At 41.1% G+C, this 18870-nt stretch overlaps 1 protein-coding gene and 1 long non-coding RNA gene across 4 annotated transcripts in view; one reads left to right on the top strand and one right to left on the bottom strand.

Annotated features, from left to right (window-relative positions):
- LOC116234502 (BEN domain-containing protein 5) overlaps nt 1–18870 on the top strand; it is an 854963-nt gene that overhangs the window by 642217 nt on the left and 193876 nt on the right. For all 3 annotated transcript variants that reach the window (XM_090146639.1, XM_090146640.1, XM_090146638.1), the window contains exon 7: nt 7083–7172. In XM_090146639.1, the coding sequence (XP_090002765.1) occupies nt 7083–7172 (90 nt within the window). The remainder of the gene's footprint in view (nt 1–7082; nt 7173–18870) is intronic.
- LOC149916884 (uncharacterized) lies at nt 12336–15736 on the bottom strand. The gene is made up of 3 exons (XR_016469408.1): nt 15666–15736; nt 13062–13128; nt 12336–12413 (listed from the first exon to the last, which is right to left on the bottom strand). It is a non-coding gene; the product is annotated as an uncharacterized LOC149916884 (long non-coding RNA).

Here is an 18870-nt window from a genome sequence, read left to right as displayed (position 1 = left end):
GTAATTAAGCATAGAGTGTCTCTACTCCTTTATAACTGGTATTTTGGGAAGAATAAGTGAGAACGGTTCATGATGTTCATATCAGTGTCTGAGAGGTAGAATATGGGATGTGAATCCAGTAACAACACTGGGTGCATTGCAGCAATGCTTTGCTGATTTCAGCCTTTGCTGGCAGAGGAAGGAAACCTTGATTATTTTTCACTTCTTTTCCTCCCAGAATGAGCCACACCTTACTTAGACCAAAATAGCTGTGTAGATATCTATGCAGCTTTGTCTATCGCTTCATACTTCTCTTTTTTTCCACTCCTTTTCCTGTTGAGGTCTGTTGAGGCTGCTGCTTAAGAGAAGAGTGAGGCATAGCTCCAGTGGGTAGTATCCAGGCACATCTTTCCTGATCTCTACATGCTGGTCTTGCAGTTAGTCCATTCTCTAATACTTTGTTCATTGGCCTTGTGAGAGTAGAAGTGCCAGCCTAGTGGATTCTGAAGTTGCATCTCCAAACAACTGTTGATAGCCCCTTCAGCTCTCCCTTTTATTTTACTTTTATTTATTTATTTTAAGGTTCCATGGTGCAAGGACACGACTCTGCATCTAGAAACTTAGGAGAATTCTGGATAAAGCTGTACTATCCTCTTCTGTGCATATGTTTATGCTTTTCTTTTTTTTTTTTTTTTAATTTGAAAAAATCTAAGCACTCAAGTTAATCACAGGCAAATCCACAGCAAAACTGGAACAAAGGTGTCCTGGCTGCTCCTGTAGCTGCTGGACTACTCTATGAGTGGTTGGTAATTCCCTCTTTGCTATCTTGGCTGAAATTCTGACATAAATTATTCCCTTATCTTTCAGTCCATGCATACTTGTAGCAAACAAACATAGCCTTAGCCCTCTCCACTGGAGAGAGCTGATAGAGAATTGCTTTATAACACGCCCTAGCAATATCTTTTGAATCCCCGGATTTTAAAGACAAACTGAAAAGATACCAATGTAACTGTAGTACTGCAGGTGGAAATGTCTTCCATCTGAATATTTTATTTCTAGCCCTTTGTACAGAGTGAAAGCTGCTGGGACAGGGAGCGTTTCTACAGGGAAGATAGCTATGAAAAGACAGAACAAGATAGGTACAGTTTGCACTGATTCCTTCCCTAAAGATGAGGCCTGCTTCTGTGGCTGCAGGCAGCTCCTTGGTGTTTTTACCTCTCCTCACTAACGTGTGGTTGTGGAGTTCGGTTAAGAGGAGTTTGTGGAACAGCTGTAGTTCTTTACACTGTCATTCGTGATAACTGGAGAAACGCTGCTGTGTATGTAAGATACTGCTTTTCTATCTGCATCTGCTGTAACATATTTAAAAAGAGATAAGTGGGATGTGTTTTGGTTTGTTCAGTTTGCAGTATGATATCCAACGCAAGGAAAGAAAGAAAGTATTGCAGATCAGCATCCATACATTCAAATACAGATGGGTGTGTTCTAATGCTGCAGAATAGCACTGAAAGACACCCAAGTAAAATGAAGACATTTAGAAAAAGAGGGCTAGAATGATTTTTTTTCCTGCTGGTAAACTTTATTTTCTTGTTCTATACCAGCTGAAGGACACAAGCGTTTTGTGGGATTTGGGGAATGATTTCTGGGGTTCTGGGATTAGGCATCAAATTTAACAAGATGATATATAGCTTTGAGGAGACACATTTGATGTACCACTTAGCTTTCCCATAATTTACTGCCTGCCTGTGGTCTCTGGAGGGCAAAGGGTTTATCTACACTCCAACCTGACTTTATAAATAGCAAAGCAGGAGAGGGAAAAAGAAAGTAGGCTGGGGACCTGCCTGCTAAACTGTTGTGGTATGATGGTGATGCAGGTAGGTGACATTAAATGCTACTGTCTGCATCCTTAATTATGAGTTGTCATCACCTTGGCCATTTGAGGACGATAATGTGCTGTTCATATTCCAGACTGCTATTCTTATTCATAGAACTGTATGTTCTAACGTTCAAAAGGGTATGTATAATTTAAAGACAAAACCTCAGGTTTTTTTGGAAGTGGTTTTTTTTTTTTTTTTTCAGCAGAGAGGAGGAGTGAGGAAAGACGATGTAAGTGTACGTTGACTGGTTTTGCATGTGGTTAATTTTCCTTCCTCAGAAGGGTGGCAAGCTGGCAGTATCAGACCAAATAGAAAAATGATTGCTTCCAAAACTTAATGGAGATGAAAAAAAACAAGGGGGGGGGGCTGTGAGGTAACGAGAATCTTGCCCCACAATCATTTGCCATTTCTGATTTGCAAATAGCTTTGCAGTGTCATTTGATCTGTGCTTCAGCACAATTTTACCAGGAGACATTTCTGGCCTTTTCCTTTACAGTCAGATCCCTTTACTGGGCTATTAGGTTGAAAATGCAGTCAAGTATTAACATTGAAACTGTTTATGTAACCTCCTGCTGCACGGAACCCCTCCAAAATACCTTGCAATTGAGGGAGGGAAGGGGAAGTAAAGGATGCAAAGCAAAAGCTGGATGGAAATAGTACCTGCTCTGGGATTTAAATACAGAATCACACAGGCCAGGGTTGGAAGGGACCTCAAGGATCATGAATCTCCAACCCCCCTGCCACATGCAAGGCCACCAACCTCCCCATTTAATACTAGACCAGGCTGCCCAGGGCCCCATCCAATCTGGCCTTGAACACCTCTAGGGACGGGGCATCCACAACCTCTCTGGGCAGCCTGTTCCAGCACCTCACCACTCTCATAGTAAAGAACTTAATGGGTCAACTCATTTCAGTAAATAGAAGTTAGGCTGTTGATATATGCCTGTCTAGTTAAACTGTCATTGACGTTCACTTAGCTGCATTTCAGCAGAGGTTGTTGGCTGTTAAAGAGACCTGAAAGGCATTGTTACAAAGGACTTGAAGGAGGAATAAAGAACTAGCTAGGCAAGGAGACCGTTCACGTATTACACTTTCAGACTCCTGGTGGCACTGAAAAGTGTTGATAACTCATTCAACAACTACCTTTGGAACACTCTGAGCCTCTCATTCCTATTCCTCCTCTGTGTTTGTCCCTATAGGATGCTCACGTACAGCAGAACCCTAAACGTTCCTTTTTCCCTTTTGGTTGGAGTACATTTAATTTGCTTTAAGCAGGAACAAACCTAAATCTCATGGTCTCTGAATAAGGAGCAGTTATGGAGGGGGAATACAATGAATGTCTTAATCCTGTGTCACCCTGTCTTTGAGACAGTGTGTTACATTAAATTGATTTTGCAAATGAAAGCTAAAAGCTAAGCAAAAGTCCCCAATCTATTTTGCCTAAAGATGATTTTAGTGCTCTTTATGTTCCCCTAAATGACAAACCAATTTGTTACCTGCCTACATAAACATTTGCCTATATTAGCACCAGAAATGTTTTATTTTTATTAGCCCAAACTTTATCTTTTTATGAAGACACAAGGGCCCAGTAAAATTAGTGTGCAAATATAATACCCAATTTGCATTTTTCTATGGTCAGCAGAAAAGCTGAGCAAAATCAATTTGATATTAGGTCAGCATATATATCAATAAAGCATACACGCACACAGGACCATTGTAATGGTTCCTGTAATTTCTATGCTGCCAGAGTAGAGAGATTAAATAATATTAAATGCTCCAAAATAGCTTTGCTTTTAAGAGGGATGTAAAAAAAGAAAGAAGAGAGACTTTGGTATAAAATGGGCAATAAAGGATAATAGTTGCACAATCTCCAACTTTAAAACATTGTGACAATGATCTCAGAAGCAGGCTTCCTGCTAAAAGGCCCCAGTTCAGCAAAGCTCTTTTGCCAACACTTACATTTAAGCCCATTTTTAAACACAATAGAAGTCTGTCAAACTAAATCATGTATTTAAGCACCTGACAGAGTCAGGGCCAGAGCCTGAATGAAAATCTGGAACTTGAGAGGATTGGATCCAGTTTAGAGCATGCCAAGCAAGACCATTGCTGGGTAGAATCCAGGTACAAGTGGGGCTTTGAACAAAACTCCTCTGTGCTCTACATGGGACTACCTAAACATGGTGGAAGGTGAAGAGAGGCAGTGAGGGCATCTTGTAGAGGTGCTTCCCCTGCACACAGCTGACCTCCCGTGCGTTCTTCTGCAAAGCACTTGAGATCCTGCTTATGCCCCTTCCAGGGAAAAGGGACTCAGAATAGACATCTGACTTTCAGAAATTGTAGTGTAGTCTTTGCTTATTTCTGTGGTATGAAAGGCACCCGTTTTACCTGCTTAGTTTCTTTGCACAGCCTACGTGAGTCTTAAGAAAGGGGATGTTGGGAAGTGGCCTGCAATCCAACTATAAGCAGGCAAGAAGAGCTTGTGTTTATTCAACTCCACCTTGTCCAGTGAGATTTGGTAGGGACCAAAAATGACATACTTTTACAACATGTGGTGCTGAGATGTGCACTCCTACTTGAAATGACATCTGTGACCAGAAGTAACAAGAACAAATGGTATTAGGTGCTAATCTGTTCCCTCAGGAAAAGCCAGAGTACAGTAAATGCTGCTTGGATTTGATTTGCTAAAGCGGTTTAACGTGGCAGAGACTAGACAGCCAGGACAGCAACGACATCAGTGTTTGCATTCAACACAGATGTTGTAGCTCTGTTGGACACAGACAAGGCAAGACAGCACAGGGAAGTGTAATGCAATAGAGTTCTTTTCATTTCCTCTGTGGAGTCTTCGGCTCACAGGGTTTTGAATACAAAATGCTGGCAACAGCCCATCTCATACTGCAGAACACCTGAGAAAGGAAGGCAATGTGGAATTTGTTTTGCCAATAGATACAGAGGCAAATTGTTAAGGTCTCAGTCAAATTCTTCAGGCAACGCAAATATAGTTAATGGTGACTGCAGTAGTAGACTTAAGATGGGAAGGAAAATGGTTAGCCCAGTCTTCAACACACCTGCTAGAAGTAAGAGTAGAAAATAATTCCAGAAATCGATATGTTTTTTTCCTTGGAAAATTTTTTACATCTGATATTTTCAAAGATTCATTGCTACGGTGGCTGTAGGGGCATGAGGTACCACAGCAAAGTACATTCTCTCCATTTGTCAAGTTGGATAATTCATGGCTAAGTGGGTTGTGCCTGTCTGTAGTTTAGGTTTCGGCATCTACTGAGAAAAGGTACACATCTAACCTTTTTTATTACAAATTCTATTGGTCTCATCCATCCTGGTATAGAAAAGATGCATTTTTAGTTGAATGTTGAAATACAAGATAGTGATTTGTAGCTGTATCTATTGCTGATTTTACTGTGTTGACCTTGGCTGGCTGCCACACTCCCACCCAGCTGACTGAGTGGGACGGGAGAAAATGAGATGAAAAAGTTTGTGGGTTGAGATAGAGATAGGGATCTCACCTATTACCCTCATAAGCAAATAAATTTGACTGGGAAGGAAATTAGTTTAACTTACTTGCAGTTGAAATAATCTCAGGTAGACCAAGACTAAAATTAAAACGCCTCCTGGAGTTCCCTGGAAAACTCCACTTGTCACCATAGGCTTCCTTTCCTGCTCATTAAAGTTGGTTTGCTGATGCATCTCCTTCCTCCCACACTGCTCAGTGTTAATGCAAATGATGTGGAGTGGTCATCAACTTCTAGTTGATGGTGTTGTATTCCTTTTTACTGCCTCCCACTTTTTTTTCTGCAGACTGAACTGACCCCACATCTGCTATGTTTGTCAGAGACATTCTTTCTTATTTTTCTTTGCCTCTGGGGCTCTGAAATGCCAAGAGTGGTGAAGTTGGAGTATGAAAGAATGAATGACTGGTCAAGTTGCAGGGTGAGCAGCTGTAGAACATGTAGAAGGGCTAAGGAAAGAAATGCCTGACAGAGATCTGTTGTCCCATTGCCTCCAGAGAACAATCAAAACCAACCAAAATGTATTGATTATTTCTGTGATTTTGTTAGATGTGAAAACTGAGAGAACTGAACACTTATAAGAACCAGGAACTTTTTTTTTTTTAACAGAAAAATAACCAACCAGAAAACTCTGAGGTGATCTCAGACCCCAAATATCTTTCTATGTTTGGATATGCATGTAATGCATATACCTAATTTAATTTTTTTTTTAAAGCTTGGATTTAGTTTTCAGTTGCCTTTCAATGTAAAAACTATTACACAGCAGAGATTTAAATTGAATCCTGCTGTGTCCAGTACTTCCCCTGCTGTGTGTGTTCAGATCTAGGAAAGATAATAACTGAGGTCCTAACCCCTCATGGTCCTTAAAATCCCCAAAACCACTTTGAAGAGGCATAATTTTTATTTCCTATTTGTTGAATGCTATCACTGCACAGAGGGAACACGCTGTGTGACCCAACCTGTTTACAACTAAGCAAATGGCCAAAGCAGTGCGGTTTAAGGGAAGAAGGGGGGAGGGAATTAAGCGCTCAATTAGCCTCCTTTTATGGTCCACCTCAGAGGTACTTGCTATTTAATGTAACAGGGCAAGTAATTTCCTTAACGCAATTCATGTAGTTATTGTCTCACCCCAGTTTACTTCTGATCTCCTTTCCATACTTCGATATTCCTGAGTATCTCTTTTCATCAGAGCAGATGAGGACCCAAATAGGAGACGAAAGATCTCTCAAAGCAAAGCCCGTGATAACGAATGTAATCGGTGAGCACTTCACCATGCTTTGGTGCTGCTAAGGCTTGCATCAAGTGTTATGCAGGGTGCAATTGGCTTTAAGATGTGAATGGACCCCCACTGTTCTTGTTGCCCCAGGGGGATATTTATCACAAGTGAGAGAGCAATTACAGTGCAGTTAAACTCCCTGTAGTAAATCTTGTTTTTTGAAAAGAGAGCTAACTTTGTTGTTGCAGGTTTGGCTGCGTGTCATTAGATTTGCAGCCCTTGTGCAGTCTGCTGCTGTGGCCTGGTACAGAGACCCAGTGACGCTGCCTGCTTTAATTATAGATTGTGCTTATTTATAATGTATGACCAATTTTAATAAAAGGATATGCTTTAATATTAATGTTCCTTTGTGTCCTACATATGGAACCCAGTTTAAGGATCTTTTGTCTCTTTTTTTTTTCCTTCTGCCACCTGCCAATGCTGCAGTGAACCTGCGCCCAGGTGCTGAACAGAAAGTGGTGTTCATCACTGCACGAGTCCATCCTGGGGAAACGCCTGCTTCCTTCGTGTGCCAAGGTGAGTGCCTACAACATCACGGTTTTGTAAGAAATGGAAATACCAGATTGGGTTTCCTACAGATTCACTTGCTGGATTTGCCTAATTTTGTTGGTCTGATAGAAGGCTGAGTTCATGTGATGTTTTTTTCCGTAATGGAGATAGTAGGGAGTCTCTCACCTCTACCCAGAGATCTGTGAGGATATATCAATCCTGAGATTTGTGAACGTCTGCTGAATTTGGTCGAAACTGAACAATGGGCTCTGAGATTATTCTGGGTTTTTTGACAGTTCAAGATCCATACATATAATATGATGGCATAAGGCTCCTTCCTGTAGGAAAAGAAACGATGGAAAAATTCGGGGAGTGGTTCTCAGTTGAGTGATAATTTTTCTCACTATCTACTATCTTCAGCATCTTTTCCACTGTGAAGCAATGGCTCTAGTTCTCCAGTGTAATTCTAAGAGGCCTCTATTTGTCTGAAGCTGCTGCTCTGAGAAGCACAGCTCCCACTGGCTGACAGCTGTTCCCTGCACAAAGCATTCCTGCTAAAAATAGAAAGCAAATTACCCAGCTCATATTTATAAAGAGCTGTAAATCCCAGGCTTGTGGGTACAAATAAATAAATAATCCTGGCATGTGTTCGTATAGCTTCATTGTATAGGTCTGAAATATTGTACTTACGGTATGTGACTTTTCACGGTGGTAAATTGTTGGTGGTATAAATCAATGCAACTTCCCTGAAACCAAGGGAATGTGTTAATTTACTACATCAGCTCGGATGTGGCCCTGCCTAACCAATGAGTTGCATCAATCAAGCTTACGCAGAGCTTATTACGTTGGTTGCTCATAATGCTGCAGATTGGTTTGCAACTGGTCCTGTTGGTACCAAAAGACCTCAGTAGGGAAGGTCTGGCATGGCTTCATGGTCTTCTCTGTATGTTTCTCATATTGGCCAAGTCCCATATCTGGCATCTCTCTGAGGCAGAAGGTCAACAGCTGTTACTACTGCTGTCCTAGCCCGATGGGCTAAGGAAGTACCAAGCCTCTTCTCACCCACCTGTGAGTAGCAAAGGTAAAACACTTCCTTTTAGAAACCAGACCTCCATAGCGAGTGCAGGGAAACTCAGAGTTTTCCATCTCCTGTGGTAGCATAGTCAATGTAGAGCATTATAGTACACATGGTGTTTGTTAATGAATATGGTTTTTTAATTGGATGCTTTGATTCTGTTCATGGCTGCTGGCAGAGCCGTGTGAAATGAGGGCTGAGGCATGCTGCTGAGGTGGTGTTTTGTAAGTGATATTATTTTGATAATGGAGAGTTTATACAACAAGGGGGGGGAGGAAAGGATGTGAAAAAGCAGGTGGCAAATTTAGCCTGATGAAGCAACTGGATGGAAGTCATGCTCTGATTGTCTGAGAAAAACTTTGCATTTTACAGGAAAATTAAAACAGAGAGGGGGAATGTAAAAAAGAAAGGAGGGGTCAGTCTTGGAGGAGCACATCAGAAACTTGCTGTGACTGCAGTTATAATGCACGCTTCACTCACTTGGAAATGCACAGATCTGAAGGCACTGAACTCCGCTGTGCATCGAGCCATTCTGCCCAGTGCAGATGAAGCTGCCTTGTGTGTATAATTAGTGTCAAGACAAGTAGAAATGGCAAACATTTCAAGGCTGTTGCTGCGTTGTTTCTAGCATTGCCAGATGTGAAATTGGGTGCTTGCTCCATCTTTGGAAACTTTTGCATGGTAGGGTCAAAAGAAGGGATGAAAATGATCCCTTGGGCAGTCAAGTGAAGGCATAATAAGGAATTTTATTTCTGGAGTCCTGGGAGGAATTTTGGCAGAGTTAGATACTGCAGATTTAATATCCAAATGCAAGCCCAATCAGTGCGTATGGAACATGTCAGGATTTTTTTCCTCGGTAGAGAGATTTCTTCTCGAATGCTTGATTATACTCACCACCTGAAGTATTAAGATATGGAAGCTAATCCCAAAGATTCCCCAGGTGCAAGCAGCATCTTATATATGGAAGAGCAGTATTTTGACTGCCTGGGCCTGGATAATCAGCCAACAGAGGAATCAATGATAAGTTACAAGCTTTCATTTTTCATTCTTCTAATTTGTTCTGAATATTTTATTCAGTTCTGGATCTGTCGTCTTTTTTAAGGCACTAAGCTTGTAACTAACTCCTTACCTGTCTTTGGGCTAGCTGCATCTCTTCCTGCTCTCTACTGTAACATCCACACAAGTTTCCTAGGGCCTGACACCAGTATATTCTTACAGCTTCCACTATCTGGTTAGGCAAGATGCCCTGAGAAGAAAGCTACATAACCTTGATGCATCAGTATGTATTTGGTCCTGACTATGGAACTTTTGTCTTCCACCTTATCCAGATGTGGAAAACCTAAACAAGAACATTTGTGTACCTGTGGGAAAAGACCATAAATGCTTCTCTCCATTCAGACCTGCATTGTTTGGGTCATCCCTCTTCATACTTCATACTGAAGAACTGGGATTTTGATGAAAATGCTCCAAATTCATGTAGATGTGAGAGTACTGTAAACTCAGATGCAAATGTTATTCTCCTTTCTGCTGTGGAGTGCTAGCAGCAGTAGCCAGACTTCTTTAGAATCATTAAACACCTCGCCCAGCAGTTAAAAACAAGTGCCATAATATTTCACACGTGGTGCAGCTGCTGAGCTGTAGCTCTCTTCATTAAAAGGCAGACAAAACCCCAAAGGGCCTCTTCACAGAAAGATGGATTACAAACCTTTTGTTTCTGTTTTGGTCTTTTAAGAGTTATTACAATGCTTCAGGTCAGCCTTTTTAGGACATTTTTCTGATAGCTCTTAACTGCTTGTTGTGAAGTTCGAGGTCAGAGATGGAGAGTTAGTCAACAGAGAATGCATCGCATGAGTACCCTTTACATCCAAAGGTTGGACAGTGCTCTCCTCCTCAGGCTGTGACACTCATCGTGAGCATTGATGCTTGTCATGTTTGGGGATGAGAAAGTAGGAATAGGGTCTAGGATGTAGAGGGTTCTGTTTTCAGTTTACTCTTATGAACGTTTTCTAATAGAGTCACTGCTGCTACTGGAGAGTTTTTACCGTTTAAAAAAATAAAAGTGAATTCATTTTACAACTTGAATTCATCTCTTGTGGGCTGTTCAGCTTTCTGAGAAGTTTTCTGAAGTTATGATTTTGGATCTTTTTTTTTTTTGTGCCTCTCTTGAAAAGTGAAAAAACAGTTCCCCTCTGTTCCTTCCCTCCACTCCCCCCCAAAGAATAAAAAAAAGAAAACCAAACAGTATTTTTGTTTCAGAAAATATTTTATTTAAAAAATATATGCTACTTACTGTCTTAGTTTCACATTGCACTTCTAGGACAAGTATCTTAAGTAAGTAGATAGATAATTCTGTCTTACAGCTGGAACCAAACATCAGATAATGCCTACATACACACGCAATATGCACGTGTGTGCAAAATCTGTCTACGAGTTCCTACCCTCTAATTGCTGACGTTAAGACAGCTTTCCAAAGGCTTGAATTTCATTTAAGATCTGGCAACAAGAGTATTTTTTTTCCAGTGTTCTTAGTCTTATTTTCCTTCCTCTGCCTGCTAGATTTTCTTTGTGGGAGGCCACAAATGCACGTGGAGTGTTGTAGGAGACTTGTTGGCTCGCATGTTGAAATTTGTTCTGTATGCTTTGGCTTTTGCAAGTCTAGCACCTGCAGCTCTAGCAACTCTAGATGTACTTAGGCATGGACTGGTCCTCATAGACTCAGCATCTTCTGTTAGAATGGGAGCTATCTGTTGTCTTCGTAATATGCTTGCCAGTGTGATGTCCATGATGTCATTTAAATGTAGAAATAAAATATGGTCCTATAAGCATTTAATCTAGATAAAGTTTGCTGAGCTGGGAGCCCAGAATGGAAAATCCAGTGCTATAGAGATGAGAGAGGGATCCTACAGCCGGGTTTGCAGATGCAGATCATCTTGTACTAAATGCAATTTGACCTGAAGCTGACCTTGAAGATTATGGGCTGAACAGGGAGCAGCCATTAAAAAGAAAATGTAAGGAAAACAGGCACCTGGGACTCTTATCCATAAGAAATGGAGCAAAAATGACTTTTCAATCAATCTCTTTTCATTACCACTGTTTAAATGGATGCTCCCTCTAGCTTCAGCTTAAATCAGATGATATGAAATGAAAAACCAGACTACACTGGTCAATGTCTTTTGGTTTTCAGTTAACATTCTCTGTCTGTTTTTAACCCCCACTCTCTTCCCACTAGAGGGCAGAAAAAAAAAAAAAAAAAACCTGACAACATTTGTACAAACTTTAATTCTATATTTAAACAATGGGATAGAAGGGGACAGACTACCTGAAAATAAGGTTTCCACCAACTATCTCTGCTGTTGTACAATAACTCACCAGTCTAGTGGGTTATTGAGCTTGCTTTCTGCATGACTAAGGTGCTATTTTCCCCTTTGTGTGCTACAAAGGATTTTATTTTAGGACAGATTCAAGATGTTCTCTTATTTATTTATTTGTTTATATATTTCTGGAGGATCCCAGAAGGAAATAATAGAAGAGTAAAGTTGCTGCAACAGAACTGGGACTCTCCTCCCCTCCCCTCTTTTTTTTTCTCTTTCTTTTTTTCCCTTGTGGCAGACATATTGCAAATGTGTAGAGTCATTCAGGGACTTGTTGCTCCTGCTTGGAATTTCTGCTTAACTTCGTCATTCATTCTGAAGAAATAAGAGAAATAAGCTGCACCTGGATTAAAAGTTGCTTTTCTGCTTCCTTCACTAAGCATAAATCTTAGAGCAATAAGAGTGTAAGTGATCGCTGAAAGACAGGACAGGGCATGTTTTAAATACAAGAGCATATGCAGCTAATGAAGCCTTTACACATGAAAAGAAACTTTCTGAATTAACACAGGTGATAATCTTGCTTATCAGTTTCTGGAGGATAAATTTCACCTAGAAAAATGGAACTGTGTTCCATAGGTATTGGTATAGGATGCTTTGGTTCTAGCAGCCATGCTGGAGGAAAACAGTGAGCTGAAAAAGTGCCTTCTGTGGTAGTGCTGGGATCCTCAGGGCTTGAGGGCATTGTCTGCTGGACTTCACCTGAGGCTGAATTTGTGTTGGAATAAATCCTAGCTTTGTGTCAGTTCTGACTTCATTCTGTGTACTTTAATTGTTGTACTTTTCCTTTTAGCAAGCTAAATCTTCATTTCTCAGCTGTATTTCCTAACAGAGGAGGAAAAAAAACATAGAATTCCATAGAATACATGAATCTTATACAAACATGTTTGTCATATTAATGTCAGGTTTCAGTTCTGTCTTCTCTGCGAAATGAAAGCAGCTGGAAGCAAATGCTTATACTACGCTGGTTACATCTAGGCTCAAAGAAGTGAATGTTTCCATATGTATCACAACATAGCTTGTGATTCATTTCTTAGTGCAGGACGGTGCTCTGCTCTGGCCATGCAGCAGCTCTCAGTCACAGGACTGCCCTTTGTGGTACTATTGCCAACGTTTCAGCTTGCTGACTGCATTTCTGTTACTGAAGAGAATGAAACTAAATAGAAGCTCCTCCTTAAGGGGCTTCATACTGTCTTACTGCCACAAAAGTACAAAAATGCTGAGCTTCCATTCTTTTTCAGTATTCAGTACCCCTTGCAGACCTCCTCTCCCAGCTGCAATACATAAGAGAATGCATCTCACATTTTGCCATTGCAAAGTGCCATCCCAGATGTGACTGCTCTTAGTTAAGAAAAAGAAAAGGAAAACTCTTTCTATGAAATGAATGGCGTCCTGTGTACATAAGATATTATGCGTATGTTGTGGTGGGATTGGATGGGAGCACTGTTCATTTAGCCACAGCTTAGCACTTACAAGCAATGAGGGAGCGTGGCAAACAGAAGCTGCAGTTCATGGTCTCTTTTGTAGGGGTTCAGGAAACCTAATGATGAGAAGCAGACAAAGACAACAGAATTCAACAGCCCAACCATAAAATGAGCTGCAGGGCTCTCTTAAAGTTGCTAGAACTGCATTCATCCTTCTCACTAGCACTTTTTTTTTTTTTTTTCCTTTAAGTGCACAGCTCCTAAGCTTTAATACAAAGGGAAACACTCTCCTTGACTTCTAAAGCAACATGAAAAACACTATTGTCTGTCCCTTGTAAATCTCCTGGATGGGATTTTAGTGTGAAGTATCCCGGGGGAGGGAGGCTGTTTTGAGAATATAAAGTGCCTATATTGGAGTAACAGAAATAAAAGCACCTCTTAAAAATGTTGATGTAAATAGGCCATAAGAAGAATTTCTGTTACCCAAAGTGATATCAGGTATTACAAGATAGCACATTCTGAATCAAACTGCTGTGGTCTCAGGTAGGCATGAGAGGTTACGCAACTGGTTTCTTGAGCTGGAGGAAATTTATAATGAGGTTAAATTTTTCTGGCTCTGTGGTTTTGTTATTCACTCCTACTGTTCGCTCTTTGTATCCCTTCAGCAGCAGTGGGACAGTGAAGCTGAGCTCGGCAGACATAGACCTGCATGCTCACTTTGCATCTTCTGTAGTAGGAATGGACTGGTCTTAACTCCTCGTCCCTAGGACAACAAGGTCAGCTTTGCCTACCCAGCTAAGAAATGTCAAGTGGTTTTGTTTGATTCAGTTTGCTCTTTGCCCAGGGCAGGCATTTGACTACCTCTGCTTTACTAATCCTCTTTACAGTAATCAGAGTTAAAGGAGCCCTTGGTCTTCAAGAGAGAATTGAGAAAGGCTTCACTGCACAACAGCAGGCAAATTTGCTTTGTCTCCGGGTGGGATTGCCCAATTAATCTCTTAAACACACTGGTTTTGCAATGTTTTTTCACTGCTTATACTTGTGACTAACCTTGAAGATCATTTCCTCCCACCCCTAACCAATCTGCCTCTAAGCCAGAGCATGTCATCTTTGTAACAGTACACTGTGGCACTTTGTTGGTGTCTGAGGACAGGAAAAAGAGAAAATATTGATATAGCTGAACTTCATGGTCACTTAGCTCCCCTTAATGTGGTCTGTTTTTCAGCAGGAAACTGAAATCCAGGTGGATTTTGAAGATGTTTGTCTCTTCCCAATTATCAGTTAGATGGAGGCCATTTTACATGCATAAGGCTCTGAATAGCTTTGGGCAGCTCTTTTGGGGAGTGGTATTATGCTCATGTTATATAGCTTCTCTGAGCCTCATTGAGAGAGCAGGCCTGTAGGAGGTATGGCTTATGGCCAAGAGCATCCATTGCACTGTGCATATAGCTTTCCCCAAGGAGCTTGGCTTCCCTGGGTCTCATGGTGCTGGTGGATCAGGTGCTAGTGGGGAAATCTTGAAGTCATGCCCAAATGCAGTTAGACCAGAGCATGAATATGCAAAAATCAGAACAGGGCTGTAAAAAAAAAAAAAAAAAAAAGAAGTTGAGTGTTGTCTTTAGATCCCACCCGAGTGGCTCTGTTGTCAGTGAAAAAGCAATGGCTCACAGTGAGTAATTGTCATTAATTTCAAGGAGTCTATGCTGTGAGCTGAAGCCCTTTCTGTAAGGGCAACAGTGAGGTATGTACTGATCAAGCTGCAGGTGTTGTAGCAGCATGTCTGGTTTCACAATTAGCTCTCTCCTTGTTTTCACACTTTTCTTTAAGCTTTTTCTTTCTCCTTCAGTAGCATCTAAGCTCTTCCTCACAACTGATATTAATCTTGCTAGTCTATCGTTTCTAGCTTTGTCTTCTGACCCTTTGTTCTTTGCCTGCCCTGACTCAGTTCAACTGAATTGATTTTTGTTTTCATTTTGTTTTCAGTTCCTTTGTCTCAGAGATGCCCTGTGCTTGCCTTCCTTCTCCTTTTGCCTCTGCAGTAGCTGCTCCTCTAAGGAGCCTGCATTCACGTGTGGCTAGGACTTGGCTGCTGAAAACTTTTCTTTGACATGAGGGCACCTGGATGAAATTCTTTCTCTGCCCCTGAACAGGTTGCTCACCTGTTTTGTGTGTGTCAGAGTATTGTGTACACATTTATAAAGTGTCTCCTTGACTTCTGCCGCTTATATCTCCTTCGGAGGGCAAGTAGAAGGAACTCATGATGAAAGCAAGTTCCTCCCTGAGAGAACAGCACTTTAGAGGTCATCTTTCTCTTTCAATGTGGTCCTGGTTTGCACTCTAAAGATTGAGAGAAGGGGGTAACAGGGCACATGCTCCAGCCAAAAGGAGACATACATGCCTTACCAATCCTGCTTAATGTTATCTCGAAAGAAATATAACTGTGCAAGTTGTTTTGATGGATAACACTTGGACAAAATTCTATTAAATGCTTTACGGACAAGGAATTAGAATGTGGGTTTGGGATCGTAGAATCTTAGAATCACCAAGGTTGTACAAGACCTCCAAGATCATCTAATTCAACCATCCACTTACCACTAATATTTCCCCACTAAACCATGTCCATTAGTACAACATCTAAACATTTCTTATATACCTCCAGGAGCAGTGACATAACCACCTCCCTGAAAGTCATCTTTCCCAGGAAAACTGGGCCCTTAGTTTTTGGAATGGCTGCTAAGTAACCATTTCCAGATGTGTTCCATAGTGCCAAGTTCAAGGTTCTGGTGTCTTATTACCCCTTGCTGAACATGTAATACAACCTTCATCTGTACTCTGACATGGAGATTGGTTTTAATATTTTTCTTTATGTAATAGATGATTGGAGATGACTGAAAAGCTAGTTAATTTTTTTAATACCACAGATTTTCAAAGAATGCTTTATTAGCAATACTGTGAGAACTCACTTTTGTATTTGTTTTTTTTTTAATCTTGTATTCTTGTCTCTCTTCCCACATTTTTGTCATTTTATCACTGAGGGAAAAAAATACGAAGGGGATGGGGATTGGGAACAGAAAGAAAAAAAATCAACTATTGATTTGTTTTCACAGTTAAAAAAGGGAAGAAAGGAAAAATGTGTAGGACTTCTTTATGACAAAAACATTTCCTTCTAAAGTTAGAAGAAAAACTCAATTTTGAGCCAGCACACAAAATATTAAAAAAGCTGAGTCCTGCCTTATGTTATGGTCAAACATGAGCCAGGTTTTTGTGTGACTGCAGAACAGATATGTTACGAATAATAACAGTATGGTAAGTCATGATACCCAAAAGGAGGATGCAGTTCCTTGCTGCAGAACAAGCCAGTCAGGCCTTTTGAGCTTTGAGCAAAACCTGGTCTAGTGTGAGATGTCCCTGCCTATTGTAGGGGAGCTGGAACTCAATGATCTTAAAGGTCCCTTCCAACCCAAACCATTCTATGATTCTATGATCTATCAAATGGTGGCAAAGTGGAGCTGCAAAAATGCTTTTTTCCAAGAGATGGTACAAGAGTAACATCTTTTTAAAGTTATGTTTGTCTTCTTCTGGGAAGAATGGGGAATAGCAAGCTCTGCTCTCCTGGATCAGAACTGGAATCCCTTGGAAATTAACCTGTAATTCACTGCAGGCAGGCTGGCTGCCCTGCATTGGATCCAGCAGCTGAGAAGTGTCTCCTGTAAGTGGCTTTGAAATAAACCTTTACTCTCCAGTGCTCATGTTAGTCTGGGGTCTCAGCCTGCCTGGTGTTTTCAGTGGCACTCCTTCCCTTCTGATTCCCTTCTGATTCCTCTGATTTTTTATTTTTTTTCTTCTTGGTGATGTTCTTAGAGGCTAAGGATAAGGGCAAAATAACACCTTGACATTGGTTTATGTGGTCATAGTGCTGCCGGAGTCTAAACCCATTGCTGCTAAGTGCTTGGGGAGAGGTTCTGTCTGAGGGCTTGCTGGCACTTGAGAGTTCATTTGCATCGAGGCAGGCTGTGAATGTAGAGTGCAGTAGATTATTTCTTGAGAAATTCTTATTCTGGAACAAGAGCATCTTATTATTCCTACTTAGTTTAATATGCTTCAAAGTAGATTCTGCAATAAAAATGTCTCCAAACGGAGTTCCTAAGGAAATGTTTTCTTCCTGAAGCAGCAACAACAAAGCTCCTCAGTGCTTAGAGAAGCCCCGAAAGTTATATCTTGCTAACTTCTTCCCTAGTGCTCTTCAGATGGAAATGTGTACTCCTTACCTGCCTGGAGAATTTTACCTCTTCATGCAGAGATGCTCGTGGCAGACCTACTCATGTGAGGACAGCTTGCTCTCTGAACATTCCATCTTCATTGTTAATTACCATCACCTTCAGGATATTCAGTGCAGCTTCATTTTCACAGCAAGGCTTTCTTTGGAGGGGAGGTGGGGGCTTACAACTTATTCTGCTGCTTAGCAGCCAGGAGCTCATCTTAGCTGATAGAGAGTGGCCCTCATTTATTTCTGTAGAGCTTATTCTTGCCTGGATACCATGCACTGTGAATAAAAAGAGATCCCTCTCCACTGGTGAGGAGTAAAGCAAAGCTGTTGCAGTGTTGTTTTTTTCATGTAGAGATATGGTTACTTTTGTTGTGTTTTTTTTTTTTTTTTTTTTTTTTTAATAAAGATTAAAATCACAGAAAAAAAGCTTTTTCTTCCTGGAGCCTGGTGTAAGCAGCTATCCAACAAGTCCCCTCAAGCAGCTCTGGAAGCAGCCTGAGGATGTACATCTTTCATCTTGAATTCAAGGCGAGAAAATTCAGATGCAGCCAGCAATTTCTTGGCCATCGTATCTTCCCAGAGGATTAGGATTTTGTTGAATAAATCTCTCTCTTGTTTTTTCTCCTTCAGTCTGGTCAGCTCGTGAGTCACCCAGAAGTAGTTCAGATATTTCATACAGTCCCTACTTTCATTGTCTGCAGAAACTGAAGTTACAGACTTCGCCATGCATGTAAGACTTCTGTTTCGTTTCAGTTTAGGTCCTATTTGCTGTGCCCACCACCAGCTCACATCTATCAAGGGGGAAATGTTTGCAGGCCTACTTTTCTCTCAGAGTTGGTTTTACCTGTGGCACTTTCAGATGTTTTTCTATGGTGTAACCCCACAGAAGGTGGAGTGCTGGCACTAGCTTCAGGAGGAAGGTAGCCATCTCTTGCAAAGAGCGAGGTCAGCTGTGGTGCTGATTCCCCTCTCATGTTTCTTGTGGAAACCACAGGAAAGTGTGAAGTAGCTCTTTATTGAATCAGCAGGTGTTCTCTTTTTGTTTTTTGGAATTTAATTGGTGTCCACTTTAGAGGTACTGCTTCATTGGGTGACATGAGAAATGCGCAGTGCTGCAGACTTTATTCTGCCCCACTTGACTTCAGGAGTCTTACAAGTGACTTTGCCTGGGTGAAAAGAGATGGGCTGCCTTGCACCTTTTTAGTTGTTTTTTTATAGAAGGATTGGAAAATCCAATAAAAGTGAAGCAATATGCACTGCGAGCCTAGTAGAGTAGAAATCAATGAGGCAACCAAAAGGTGCCAGTATAGATGACTTAATGTAATGTTCATGTATCAACAGTAACAGAAAGTGATCACTTATCCCTAGAGGGGGAAGAAGGGCAAAAAACCTTACAGGTTTTCTGTGGAGAGGGGCTGTCGTCATTAGAATCTGGAGAATGTGATAGAATTCTTGTGCTATCTTTCTATGTGAATTGCAAAGCAACAGCTCCAGTAGAGGCCAAGACCTGGGGTTCAGTCCCGAGGAGTGAACTCTTTGGCTTTACTCTTCAGCTGAGCAGGCTGAATCTCTGAGCTGGAGCACAAGAAGA

Source organism: Phasianus colchicus, chromosome 9, assembly GCF_987193195.1.
Source record: "Phasianus colchicus chromosome 9, bPhaCol1.hap1.1, whole genome shotgun sequence".
Classification (NCBI taxonomy): Eukaryota; Metazoa; Chordata; class Aves; order Galliformes; family Phasianidae; genus Phasianus; species Phasianus colchicus.
Note: the sequence above shows the minus strand (reverse complement) of the source record. Positions and strands in the feature narration are given on the sequence as shown.